We start from the raw sequence: 14,870 nt of genomic DNA, 5'->3' as shown, positions 1-14,870 counted from the left end.
CAAGAATCTACCTAGGACTGATTTGGTGTCTACTGACAGTAATCTGTTTTTCAAAATTAAAATGGAGGCAGTTCCCATTACGCCTTACTTCCGCAATGACCATTAACTAAGCATACAGATAAAGTTTTGACAAAACAGGTATTTACCTATCTCAGTTCGTTTTCAGTCATGGTCAGTTACATGTGGCATTTAGTAGAGTTAAAGTTGCGAGGGACGTCAAAATTAAAATCATAATTACACCATATCAGGGTCAGTTCCCTGAAACTGAAGGGTATTTCACAAGAAATATAGTTTACAACGATATACTAAAATCAGCCAATGAATAGGACTGTCAAATGAATCATTTACAGTGAACTGTAGCCTACATTATTAAAGTGATTAAAAACATGACTCTTCAAAACAAGCACAAGAAGAATATAATAGGGCAATTGCCAACGTTCAAAAATTCCATTTGCATAGTCTCAATGGGAGTGTAAGTTTAAAGGCAAATAAATGGTCTTCCTGAGTTCAGTATCATTTCCTTTACTTTTCTCAAGCTTCCTTTTATCATCAGTTTCAATCTTAGTCTTTGTTTGCAGCTACTGCTGTGATAGGTCACTTGTATAAATATATTTTTTGCTATTTGCTTTACATTGCACCGACACAGATAGGTCTTATGGTAACGATTGGAAAGGAAAGGCCTAGGAATTGAAAGGAAGCGGCCGTGGCCTTAATTAAGGTACAGCACCAGCATTTGCCTGGTGAGAAAATGGGAAACCACGGAAAACCATCTTCAGGGCTGTCGACAGTGGGGTTTGAACCCACTATTTCCCAGATGCAAGCTCACAGCTGCGCGCCCCTAATCGCATGGCCAACTCGCCCAGTACGATGATTATTATTATTACTATTATCATTATCAACATCATTCTAGCAGACGTGCTGAGATGTCACTGGTAGGGTTGACATGCATTTATAGTGGTCCACTGCAGTCTCTCATGCTGACAAAGTGACCTCACTGATGTGCCTGTATGGCTGTCTCAAAAGAAAGCATGGCATTACAAACAACTGACCTCACCACAGAGCTGTGTGTCCCTTATCAGAGAATGAGAAGTGGTGATAGCACCTTGATGCAGCAGCTTAGACTTGATATGCATGGCCAAACCATATTGCAATGTTGATCATTTCTTCAGTATTGTGCAAAGTACTCTTGTGGAAACATCATAGTAAAAGTTGTCTTAGATATTTTGATTCAGAGTACAACAAACGCCAGATCAGTACTTTCCATTTACAATATAGAAGAGGAAGTAGGAAAATGAAAGTAAACTAGGAAGGCACAGAGTTGGAGCACTGTTTTATACCATAACTAGCTGATGTACCCGTGCTTCGCTACGGAATTCTAGATTGTACGCAGAATTGTAGGTTAGGTAGAGTACACGTTGTGAGCAAGACTGTATTAAATTGCATAGATCTTTCTGTTATCCTAGAAATGCGACAGATAAATCACCAAACGTCTTTTCTCATATGAAGACTGTGTTAGGGAATTTTCATTGTGATGGTAGGCCCGCTTGCCTACCATAATTAACAATCAGGTTGGAGTTTTCTCTATAATGGCAGACACTCCGTCTCCATCTGCCTTTTTACATTCTCAAAAAGACTGTCTTAATGGTTTTCCCAACTGAAATGAACATAGGTCATTAGAATGACGTCAGTAGGAATGGCGGGAGTAAAAGCAATGATTTCACATGAAATACTTGATCAAATGAAAAACCACACATTTTTCTCACTCTTAACAAACAATACTACGCTGCCGATCTAACAGTCCAAAGTTCCAGAGCTGGAATGACCAGGCTGCAGACAGCCGTGATACGTGAACACTCTTAGTCTTTTTTCGGGGGAAGAGGGGTTCGAATAGTGAAGATTCCCAGGGCAAAAACTATGCCCTTTTACTAATGTTTCCTAGGAGTACCCAATGAGTCGGAAAATCTCAATTCACTACACTGGCGGCGGAAAAATCTATCTGGCTTGGAGGCAAATTCTTCCTCCAAGCCAGAGGAGAAATCCCCTCTTCACTGCTAATTTTGAATAAAATGAATGTAGAATTTAATAAAAGTGAGGAGGAAGAAGCCCTTTTTAAGAAACGGCTCTTTTCAGGGTTGAATTTTGAGTTACTTAGTGAATTGTGGTGCTATAATTTGGAATATGCCTAAATTGTAATTCTAGACCAGGTCATACTACTACTACTTTTTTTTTGCTAATTGCTTTACGTCGCACCGACACAGATAGGTCTTCTGGCGACGATGGGACGGGAAAGGGCTAGGAGTGGGAAGGAAGCGGCCGTGGCCTTAATTAAGGTACAGCCCCAGCATTTGCCTGGTGTGAAAATGGGAAACCACAGAAAACCATTTTCAGGGCTGCCGACAGTGGGGTTCGAACCTACTATCTCCCGAATACTGGATACTGGCCGCACTTAAGCGACTGCAGCTACCGAGCTCAGTCACTACTACTACTACTACTACTACTACTACTACTACTACTACTACTGCTGCTGCTGCTGCTGCTGCTGCTGCTGCTGCTACTACCACTACCACCACTACTAAGTGAACCTTTGTCTTAACAGTGCACACTGCTCATTCAAACCAGCACATAAGAGTAGGGATCGAATAGCTGGAATAGTATGATGAACCAGCGAGTTACGTACCAGCAGAACGGTATCAGAAAATGTATGAACCAGAGGAATGACATGCTAAAGAAGAAAGTTCTCTAACTCCCCAGCTATTTCCCGCCAATATTCCGTCAGGCTGTTATACTCGGTATGCAGCAGTAATCCCATCTATCCGAGTTGAGCGGCAGCATAAGAGACAAAGAACATCACCACAAACAATGGTCAATGTAATGTTATTGTTGATCAATGTTATGCTCTTTCAGTATTGTAGGCCTTCACATTTAGTTTCCTTCCGACTTTGAAGTACCACTCTTATCATAGTCGGTACGGTGAAATTGAATAAAACATAAATGGTCGGAAATTGTATTCTCTATAACTTGTTATGCGGTACTTTTCGATAGGACCAATAACATAAATATTTAAAAATTAAATTTTAGGTGCCTTCCCTTAAACTACAATTTCATACAGGGTGAATAAAATTGTTTATAACTTGGTCTGTAGTTTCTTATTCCCCAACTCTATATACCGACTTTAATTAAATTCTGTTAACCCATTTTCTCGTGGCTCGGCGTTGATATGGACTTGGCAACAAAAATTCAAATTCATGAATATCTGTGTTATCAGAGCCAGTACGGTAACAATGTATGACATAAATGATCGGAAATTTAATTCTATATAACTTTAGTTATGTAGTATTTATCGATAGGACTACTAATAATATAAATATTTGAGAATTAAATTTTAGGCCTTCCCCTAAACTACCATTTCACTCAGCGTGAGTGAGATAATTTATACCCTAGATTGTAGCGGGCCACCCTCCGTCTTCACACACCGATTTTCATTAAATTCTCTTCAGCCGTTTTCTCGTGATGCGTGTACATACATACATACATACATACATACATACATACATACATAGAGACAGACAGACAGACAGACAGACAGACAGACAGACAGAAATTACGGAAAAGAAAAAAGTGCATTTACTATGGACATGACCGATACAGAAATACCATTATTTTCAAATTCTGAGCAATGTACAGACAAAACTCTTATTTTATATATATAGATAATAGACAATCAGACAGGTCATAAATATTAAAGACACGGTCTTAATATTAAACAAAATGTCTTGAATATCATCTGGGAACTTACAGGTAATAATTGGGGAACTCAACCTATGTTGTTCTTATACAAAGGCACTTGTTTTTTTGGCAAGGAAATTATGGTTGTCCTCTATAGGACAGATCTGCCTTTGCAAAACAAATAGATATGGTCCTCAAAGAAACAATCCATCTTATTACAGATTGTCTGAAAGCAATACCTGAATACAAAATGTATGATTTGGAAAGCATCACACTTCCTGAGATACATTGGAATGTAACCACAGAGGTTTAGAGGGAAAAGGTTGAAAAGATGAGGTTCGCTCAATCCACGGTCTTGAACTACCAATCATCATCATCATCATCATCATCATCATCTGGGTATCCTTCCAGAGGGCCGGGTCGGTTCCTCCGTCGGTTCCTGTCATTATGGAGTTCCTATCCTTTCACATCCTGCAGTGTTGTGCCTTTCTCGATAAGGTCTGCATTTATTTGGTCCAGCCACCTTCTTCTGGGACATCCAACAGGTGTCCTTCCAGGTACTGCCATTTCCAAGTATTGTCTGACGGTTCTGGTCTCTTCCATCCTCTGTACAACCATTTCAACTGTGCAATGCGTAGTCTTTCTTCCATCGTACAGGTCACTTGCATGTCATTTCTAATGCACTGATTTCTAATTCTGTCTCTTCTTGCTTTTTGCATAGAAGATAGTAAAAATTTCATTTCAGATGCTTGCAGTTTCCTGATGTCTCTTTTCAATAAAAAAACAGGTCTCCAACCCATATGTCATGATTGGCAGGAGGTAAGATTTGAACATTGTTTGGTTCTTCCTAAATTCAAGGGAAGTGATAATCATAATCACCAATATTTACTGTAAAGTAAGAAGTAATGTTTCTAATGTACTTGTTCAATTTGAAAATTATTTTGGACCCTGTTCATTTCTAGTTACGACAAGTTTTACTATATTACCTAATACTATAGGAATACTAAGGAAATTTTCATAACAAAAAAAAAAAAAAAAGAGCCAGGAGTTCTAACATATTGTAACTAACATATCAGGTAAAGTATAGTAGATTACAGGTTGTGAAACTAACCTGTTTCTGGAAACTGGCAATCTTTATATGATACTGTGGTAATGGACACGATTCACCAGAGTACTGACCAGGCAGTTCCAGACCGTTAACCCAGTGTGAACCCTGAAACTCATCAAGCCATGGACTATAGCTTCGTAATGAACTGGAGTGCTTCCTTCTGGAATTCTGTAGAGCTTTCTGGATATTTTGTAAAGCCATCACACCTTGTTTTATTCCAGTTCCACATCTCAGTATCTCCACCGCTTTCTCCAGAGGTTCACGATGGTTATTTAACACGCTAAATGCTTCTCCTCGCACTTTTGATGTGGTTGGCCCATCTTCATACACTTCTGCAAGCAATGTGTGATAAGTAGCCTCCAACCGCTGAATATTCATAGGCTCTTCTGATGAAACTGCAATTAACTTCTTTAAATGATGTTCAAACAGCAATTCTGGCACAACCAATGAGGACATAGAGCGTAGGAATGTCTCCATTAATGTGTCACCCATGAGAAGTGTTTCTAACCTGTAACATACAAGAGACAGTAAAGTACAATGATGTATGTTGTATGTTGGGTATTCGGACCGAAGGCTGGTTTGATCCTCCACAGTTCCGCCAACAGCTGCCATAAACAGCCTAGGCGTCACTGAAGAGGCATACTAGGGAAATGAGGAGTGAGGTAGTTTCCCGTTGCTTTCCTCACCGAGCCAGAAGTTGCTATTACATATCAGTCTGCCAAGCCCACTGAAATGCATGCATCAACTGACCCTATGAGCGATATTTTCACACCATTCATAACAGGGTCTGGCTGCATAAGGAATTATATTACTAGCATCGCTCATACCTCAGTCACTTTCATATTGTCAAAGCCGAGGATGAGACTGAGACAGGGCAATGAAAGGAACAAATTTATTCTAGCCCATACCAGAAAACATAGTGCACTGTAAACACTACATCTCATCAGCAAAGTACAATGATATCATACTAAAATATACCAGAGACATACCTCATTAACATGTTATGATCTCACCTATATAACCCTGTGCTCCTGATGTCACATTCGCTTCAAAGTGTGCTGAGAACAACACAAGGTCCCCATAGCCAATTACACTTTTAACCAATCTTAAAATATACTAGAGCAATTCAATAAGTAATGCACATCTTTTTTTTTAGTTGTAAAATGAGATGTTGGAGGACCAAATTTTGTCTGCAGCAACTACAAACTTTACTTGGTGATGCCATGAAGTTTTATCCTTGTTGTTGTCAAATGGCTACTGCACACAAAGTACTTACAAAACAGAGAGCTGTGATTGAATTTCTTTTTGTGGAGCAGGAGACTTTTGAAAAACCCAGGCGAGTTGGCCATGCGGTTAGGGGCGCGTGGCTGTGAGCTTGCATCCAGGAGATAGTGGATTCGAATCCCACTGTCGGCAGCCCTGAAGATGGTTTTCCGTGGTTTCCCATTTTCACACCAGGCAAATGCTGGTGCTGTACCTTAATTAAGGCCACGGCCGCTTCTTTCCCACTCCTAGGCCTTTCCTATCCCATCATTGCCATAAGAACTATCTGTGTCGATGCGACGTAAAGCCACTAGCAAAAAAAAAAAAAAACTTTTGCAAACACTCTATGGAGAACAGTCAATGGATAGGAGTATAATCAGCCATTAGGTAAGAGAAGTTTCAGCGTTGCAACGAGGTAAAGCAATTTACGAAATTAAGAAATGTATGGCACTAAATCCGTGATTTGCTTTGACCTACTAAGCGACCGCTGCTCAGTTCGGTACCTGCAGTTTACGAGGTGAATCATGGTCGGTGAGACAGATCCTCTCAGTAATTATTCTTGGTTTTCCAGACCGGGGTCCTCTCACCCTCAGATATCTCCTCAATTGCAACCACTTAGGGTCACTCAGATTGAGTGAACCACGAACCAACCCTCAGGACCAGGCGAAAATTCTTGACCTGGGCGGGAATCGAACCCATGACCTCCGGGTGAGAGGCAGGCACGCTACACTTGGCCCGCGGAGACCAGCATTTAGGTAATGATAGAGGACTATATGTGACTATAAGGTTTAGCAGAGAGTAAGTGAAAAGTAAACTGAAGTGTGATATGGGCGGAGAATCAGACGGTAGGGCATGTTTAGGTCCAAGAACTTCCTTGAAGGAGACAGGAGGTTGAGGAATGTTCATTGGGACAAATTTCCACAAAATGTTCTCCAGAGACATCATCATCATATTCATTATCACTAGTTTCATCTACCACCATATTCAGAGTAGCTTTAGTGCTGTTAGACATAATTAAACGTCTCTTCTTTAGCTGCGGTGATTCCGCGGACGTGTCCGGTATAATTTCGTCGCTACTCTCTGAATTAAATTCCCTATCGCTATCCGATAAATCATCACCGTTAACTTCACACTGTTCTAAATACTGCATTCATTTATTGTCATCAATACCTGCTAAAAAATTATCACGTGAATAACATGCCATTTTCCTGTCACAAATCCACTCACTGCAAGGAGCAATCTCTTACTGACCGGTTAGCGGCATTTGTAAACACAGGAAAGGACTCTTGTGAAAGGTATAACACCCTCTTAGAACTGCCAAAGCAAGGCCAGGCACACAATAACGTGTAGCCCCTTTACTACAGGTTGTAACAAAAGTATGCACTTCACTATAGGTTGCCTCAAAATTACATATATCACAGAATTTTAAGCCGGCCGATGTAATCGGCTCTGGCAATTTAAAAGGCGGATGCTCGCACTACCGCCTGGCACCAAGAGAGTTAAAAGACAATGGTTTCCATATAATTATTGCTAGGGAATGTATTATTATCTTCGAATTTTTTATTAATTGTATGATATATATTTTCAATAATTTGTACTATTTAAGGCACAAACAAATTTAGTAACTTAAGTATGGTAATTATGTTCAATTTTTTCATTTCCATTTTAAATTAAGATTCGCATAATTTTCCCTCCCCATTTTTGAGGTTGAAAAAAGTAAAAAATAGGGGGGGGGGGGATTATGCAAGTAAATATGGTAATTCCCAAATGTGGATGAACATGTGAGATCGCTATGGTCGTATCGGCAGCTCAGAAAACAATCCGAAGCCTCCAGTTTGAACGAGGTTGCATTTACCAAGTGACGCTTGAGGATGTTTCAGTCCTGGTATTGTTTCCAATAGACTATGGACCGAGCTTGATAGCTGCAGTTGCTTAAGTGTGGCCAGTATCCAATATTCGGGAGATAGTGGGTCGACAGCCCTGAAGATGGTTTTCCATGGTTTCCCATTCTCACACCAGGCAAATGCTGGGGCTGTACCTTAATTACAGCCATGGCTGCTTCCTTCCCATTCCTAGACCTGTCCTGTCCTGTCCTATCATTGCCATAAAGCCTACACTTTATAAAGGAAAAATTCTATGTATCCTCCTAATTCAATATAAAACATAAATCCATCATTAGATGGAGCAATAAAATTCAAACATGTTTTGACTCATTTGAGCCATCTTCAGTGAAAATAGTATGGAAAGGAAAGAAGAGAGAAGAAATTAATATTGAGAAACTGAAAGATAAAGACAAGTGTAGAGAACTAGAGGATGAGTATTGTAACAATAATACATTAGGAAATGAAACAGAAAATGTAGAAAGGAGATGGGAAACTTTTAAAAATGGGATAAAAGAAGCAGCTAAGAAAACGCTTGGAGTCAAGGAGAGGAAAAGGGCAAAGAAGGAATGGATAACATCAGAAATGATAAATGGAGGAACGCAGGAAATGGAAAACAGTAAATACAGAAGAAGGAAAGCGTAACTACAGGAAGTTAAATAATGAATTAAGAAGAGAAACAGAAAAGGCAAAGAAGAAATGGTTGACAGAAAAGTGTGATGAGATAGAGCAACTGGAGAAAGAAGGGAAATATGACTTGATGTACAAAGAAGCAACAAATATAGTATTCAGAGAAAAGAGAAGGAACAACAGCAATGAGGAACTAGAGGCTACAGATGGCACAATGATATATGAACCCCAAGAAATAATGAAAAGATGGGAAGAATACATAGAATGGCTATATAATCGGGACAATCGACCAAATGAAGAAGAACTTGAATTAGAGGAGGAAGATATGGTTAAAGAGGATGATAAAGGGGAAACCATACTGAGAAGAGAGATCGAAGCATCACTGAACGAGATGAAAAATAGAAAAGCAATGGGAATAGATGAGATTCCTGTTGAACTGTTAAAAGCGTTAAATAATGAAGGGAGAAAGGAGTTCATTGGATTATGTAATCAAATATACATGACAGGAAAATGGCCAAAGGACTTCAGTGAAGTCATCTTAATTCCTATGGAAAAGAAAAAGAACTGCAAAAAATGTGAAGAACATAGGACATTGAGCCTGATTTCACATGCAGCCAAAGTCTTACTGCGAACGCTCAACAGAAGGATATATGGAAAGCTGAATAACTTTATAGGTGAAGAACAGTTTGGTTTCAGGAGAGGAGTTGGAACAAGAGACGCCAATGGACTTCTGAGGGTGATAGGAGAGAGGTACATACAGAAAAACAGGAAGGTTTATGCTATATTTATTGACCTTGAGAAGGCTTTTGACTGTGTCAGATGGGACAAATTGATGACAATTCTGAAGAAACATGGAGTTGATTGGAGGGATAGAAGGCTAATAAAGAATTTGTATATAAACCAGAGAGCAAGAGTGAGAATAGGAGATGAGTTGAGTGAAGAAATTGAATTAGGAAGAGGTGTAAGACAGGGCTGCTCTTTATCACCGACACTGTTCAACATATATCTCGAAGAAATAATCAATGAATGTTTTAATGGAAATAGTGGAGTTTGTGTTGGAGGTAGGAGAGTAAAATGTATAAGATTTGCAGATGATATGGTTGTGATGGGAGAAAGCGAACGTGAAATGATACAAATGTTAGATAAACTCAACATGAAACTAGAAGAATATGGAATGAGAATTAATAAGAAGACCAAAAGTATGATAATTGGAGGAAAAGGTAGAAGTTGTCATATTAGTATAGGAGGAGAAGAAATAGAGCAAGTCAGTAACTTCAAGTATTTGGGAAGTATGATCAGAGATGATATGTATTGCACAACAGAAATTAAGAAAAGAATTGCCATAGCAAAAGAAGGCTTTAGGAAAAAATCAAAATTATTTTGTGGACTACTAAACAAAGATTTGAGGAAAAGACTTGCTAAGTGTTACATTTGGAGCATAGCGCTGTATGGCGCAGAGACTTGGACATTGAGAAAGAAAGATGAGAGAAGATTGGAGGCACTAGAGATGTGGGTATGGAGGAGAATAGAACGAGTGAAATGGGAAGACCGGGTAAGGAATGAGGAGGTATTACGAAGAGTTGGAGAAGAACGAAGTATGTTACAAACCATTAGAAGGAGAAAAATGAACTGGATCGGACATTGTTTGAGGAGGGACTGTTTACTGAAAGAAGGAATAGAAGGAATGGTGAAAGGCAAACGAGGAAGAGGAAGGAAAAAATATCAAATGTTGGACAATATCCAAGGAAATAAATATTCGGACATGAAAAACTTGGCGCAGGACAGGCAACAGTGGAAGAGGTTCATCCCATGACAAGACCTGCCATAAGGCAGAATACCTAGATAGATATAAAGTAATCTACATAATACAAGCTAAAAATGTGCTAAAAACATAATCAAGGAACAAAAGAAAAACAAAAGAGACATGACGGAAATAAAACAATAACAATATACAATATTTACATCACTAGATGGACCAATAAATAACTCGCTGAGACAAATTCAGTGAAGAAAGGTTAATATAAAACATAATTGAATCCAAAAATTGTGCTAAACCTAAGAAAAGAAAATAAATGATATAGACAGAAACAAAACAATAAGTGCTAATAGTGAAGATGCGGACCTCTTAGACTAAAATTTTTTAGTTTGATAACGACTCAAAAACAAGACAAAATCACTGTGTTGAAAATTCAGGCTGACAGTCTGTCTTTGTAGAAACACCATCACCATGAATGGCTAGGAGCGAGTGAAAGTATGTGATAAGTTATGATAAGTTATGGAAAAGCGCCGATGAATTTAAAATTTTAGAATAGCAGTATTCTCAATTTCTTCTCACTTTAACGGTCCCGTTCTCGAAGATTGCTTCCAATGTTGGCTAGGTGTGTTTGCAGTGACAAAATTGAGAAGATGTGTTAGAGAAGTAACAGGTGCATGGTAAACTGTAAGTGACCATAGTGGAAACTGTCAATGAAGTTCCAATCTGTAATGGAAAAATGAGGTTGTCTGAGAAACTTTGGCTGATAAGTAAAAAATTTGAAATGGGTGTGAAGAAATCTTCAGACTTGCGGAACTTAAAAGGTGGTTTTCCTCTCGAACCGGCCTGGCCTTCTCAAAGTTAACGGTCCCGTTTGTACGATCGAGTCCATGTTGGCTCAGCTGTGTTTGTGAGGATGGGAGGAGCAGAGGGGGAAGGGGGTGGAGGGATGGTGGTGAAAGGGTGTAGAGGGGGGAGTGGTGGCGAGTTAGAGAGATGGAGGTGGGTTTCGTTTTTATTATAGACGTTATGAAAAATATGTGGAATCGGTGATGGCTGCCATAATTTAGATTGTGGAAGCTGTAAAACATTTATCCAAAGAAACTTGGAGTCCTGTTTTAGAAAGGCAGGATTGACTGTGACTAATAAGGAAATACATGAAAACACTTCAATCATGCAAATTACACAAACATCAAAGCAGAAGACTATGCCAATACTGATGTGAATGTTGCTGCGGAGTATGACATATGTGACTTGAATCAGTCATTGAAAATTGTTTTTTAATTATTTTTTTTTACAATTTTCCTTTACGTCACACCAACACAGATAGGTCTTATGATGAAGACGGGGCAGGAAAGAGCTAGGAGTGGGAAAGAAGCAGCCGTGGCCTTAAGGTACAGCCCCGGCATTTGTCTGGTGTGAAAATGGGAAACCATGGATAACCATCTTCAGGAGCACTGACAGTGGAAATTGAACCCACAACCTCTTGAATGCAAGCTCATAACTACGCAACCATACAATTTACTCCATCATAGAAAATCACCAGAGAGCTGAAATTAATGAGGAGAATCATGAAGATGACAACGAAGACATGAAAACGGTAGGAACTTGTGATTCGTGTGTGAAAACTTACTGTGAAGCTGTGCAGCGTCTGACGAATATGGAACAGTTTTTACTATTTGAGGAGATGCTGGTTTCTTTGGAGCATTAAAAAAACAAAACAAGAATCTTGGCAGAAAATTGAGTGTGTAGTGCTACAAGTCATGTCCAGAAATAAATTCTTGATTATTTCAAAAAATAATTCCAGTAATTATTCTGAGCAATTTAAGTTGTTTCAGAACATGAAAAACAATGAAAAGAATTACAGAATAGTATTATTGTATGTAGAGTATTGTATTTTCTATCTTGTGTGAGGATGAATAAAGTGTTACAGCATGTATAACAAAGTCTATTGCATCTTAGAAAACTACTAGAAGGCAGCAAAGGAACAAGATAATATCCTTAATTACTCTAGGGGGCTTCAGTGCACAATAGGTGAGTACAATATACTTTACCCTCTTCTGTATTACATTTACTAGTTCTCAAAAGAAATGTGCACATAACTGAAAAAATTGTGGCACCATACAATTACGCTGTGTACATGATTCACTGTAATATTATACTGGTTACAGATTATCTATAAAAATTTATACCAGTATTAAGTTTGTAACATCTAAACAATAATTTTAATTACATGATAGATCCAAAGAACAACATATTACACAGGTTGTTTCTTGCATCTTATATAGTCCTCTATACTTCTAGCAAAGAGTATATGCTTACAAAAAATAATGTGATAAACAATATTTCTTCGTTTTCTACATATCCTTTGATGAAGGACTTTACCCTACCTTCCAATACACATCTCTCTCTCAACTGTGAGAATTTAATATAAATCATAAATATGAATATCATGCATTTTCTTTGTAAGTCTATATTTTCACTTATCACATTCAAGAAACCATTTATTAAATAAACTTGCCCATTTTGAAAAATATGTTAAATGACCAGTAAAAAAATGAATAACTCATCTGTATAGTAGTTTGTACTTAGCTCCACCAGAGATTACCTACCATGCTGAAGAGATGATATATTAAATGTGGTGGGTGACTGTTCGAACAGCTTCCGTAAACAACATAAACAAGCACTTATGCAGAAACTAAGGCATATATTGTACAGATAAATAGAATGCATTAACCTTGTAATAAGATCCTTTGTTCGCAGGCCATCTGGGTCTGCACTATAAGTATACTTCTCGCGGCTAACTCGGAAAGCGTATGCGATAGCTTGAGGGTATTTTTTTGCCAGTCTCAAGACAAGAGAGTGCAATGCTTGTCCAACTGACACATTGAGACAAGCCATAAGCTGATTCACCCAACCAAGGAACATCCATTCAGGAACATCAGAACTCTGAAACACAAAAGACAAGATATACAGTATAAAGGAAAAATAACAATCAAAAGTTATTGTAAAGAAAATAAACAGTCTAAAGGAAAGTTAGACATTTAAGGATAAATTATATCCAGTTGAAATCAAACATAGAAAGTTAGGAACCAGACTATGAATATACAAACAAGCTGCCAATCCGCAAACAGCACTCTAACACGTTCATCCACATTGATTAATTACCATCTTTAGCACACCTCCCAACTGGGTTTCTAAACCACTTGTTGCAACACTTTTAATCAACTTCAACCGTCTATACTGATACAGTCAGTTTTCCTTGTTTCACAATCTTCACTGCTAGGCCATGTGCACACACTCTTACCCAAACAGAAATTTATAAAAAATATAATGATGCACATATGCAATATTCCCTAACTACAAATCCTTCTTACAATATTATGTTCTTACATATTAATTTAACAAACTTACATGATATTCACTACTTTATATTACAAATTATTTACTAATATTTCCTAACCTAAAATTGGGAGATGGTCATTTACAAACATTTCCTAACTTAAAATCAGCAGGGATCGTACCCATTCTGCTTGACATATTCATACCTTGGCCTACCCCTACCGTTCTTACCACCTACACTCCCTTCACAAGTCCTGGGTGTCTTAAAATGTGTCCTATCATTCTATCTCTCCTTCTCGTCAAATTTAGCCAAATTGATCTCCTCTCACCAATTCGATTCAGTATCTCTTCATTCGTGATTCAATCTATCCATCTCACCTTCAGCATTCTTCTGTAACACCACATTTCAAAAGCTTCTATTCTCTTTCTTTCTTTCTGAGCTAGTAATCGTCCATGTTTCACTTCCATACAATGCTACGCTCCACACGAAAGTCTTCAAAAACATCTTTCTAATTCCTATATCAATGTTTGAAGTGAGCAAATTTCTTTTCTTAAGAAAGCTCTTCCTTGCTTGTGCTAGTCTGCATTTTATGTCCTCCTTACTTTTGCCATCGTTAGTTATTTTACTACCCAAGTAACAATATTCATCTACTTCCTTTAATACTTCATTTCCTAATCTAATATTTCCTGCATCACCTGCCTTCGTTCGACTGCACTCGATTACTTTTGTTTTGGACTTATTTATTTCATCTTGTACTCCTTACCCAAGACTTTGTCCATACCATTCAGCAACTTCTCGAGATCTTCTGCAGTCTCAGATAAAATAACAATATCATCGGCAAATCTCAAGGTTTTGATTTCCTCTCCTTGGACTGTGATTCCCTTTCCAATTCCTCTTTGATTTCCTTTATAGCCTGTTCTATGTAAACACTGAAAAGGAGGGGGGACAAACGGCAGCCTTGCCTCACTCCTTTCTGGATGGCTGCTTCTTTTTCAAAGTCCGCGATTCTTATCACTGCAGACTGATTTTTATACAGATTGTAGATAATTCTTTGTTCTCTGTATCTGATCCCAATCATCTTCAGAATCTTAAAAAGCTTGGTCCAATCAACATTATCGAATGCCTTTTCTAGATCTATGAATGCCATGAAATACTCTTGTAACTAAT

General features: G+C 38.3%; 1 protein-coding gene across 1 annotated transcript in view; it reads right to left on the bottom strand.

Moving 5' to 3' along the window:
• Nucleotides 1–14,870, bottom strand: part of LOC136857637 (DNA-dependent protein kinase catalytic subunit) — an 873,484-nt gene that overhangs the window by 119,841 nt on the left and 738,773 nt on the right. The window contains exons 45-46 of the mRNA XM_067136445.2: nucleotides 13,098–13,309; nucleotides 4,838–5,342 (exon numbers count right to left, since the gene is read on the bottom strand). Coding sequence (XP_066992546.2) covers nucleotides 4,838–5,342; nucleotides 13,098–13,309 — 717 coding nt within the window. The remainder of the gene's footprint in view (nucleotides 1–4,837; nucleotides 5,343–13,097; nucleotides 13,310–14,870) is intronic.

The sequence above is a fragment of the Anabrus simplex genome, chromosome 1, assembly GCF_040414725.1.
Source record: "Anabrus simplex isolate iqAnaSimp1 chromosome 1, ASM4041472v1, whole genome shotgun sequence".
NCBI lineage: Eukaryota > Metazoa > Arthropoda > Insecta > Orthoptera > Tettigoniidae > Anabrus > Anabrus simplex.
The sequence above is the reverse complement of the archived record's forward strand: the minus strand, read 5'-3'. Positions and strand labels throughout refer to the sequence as shown.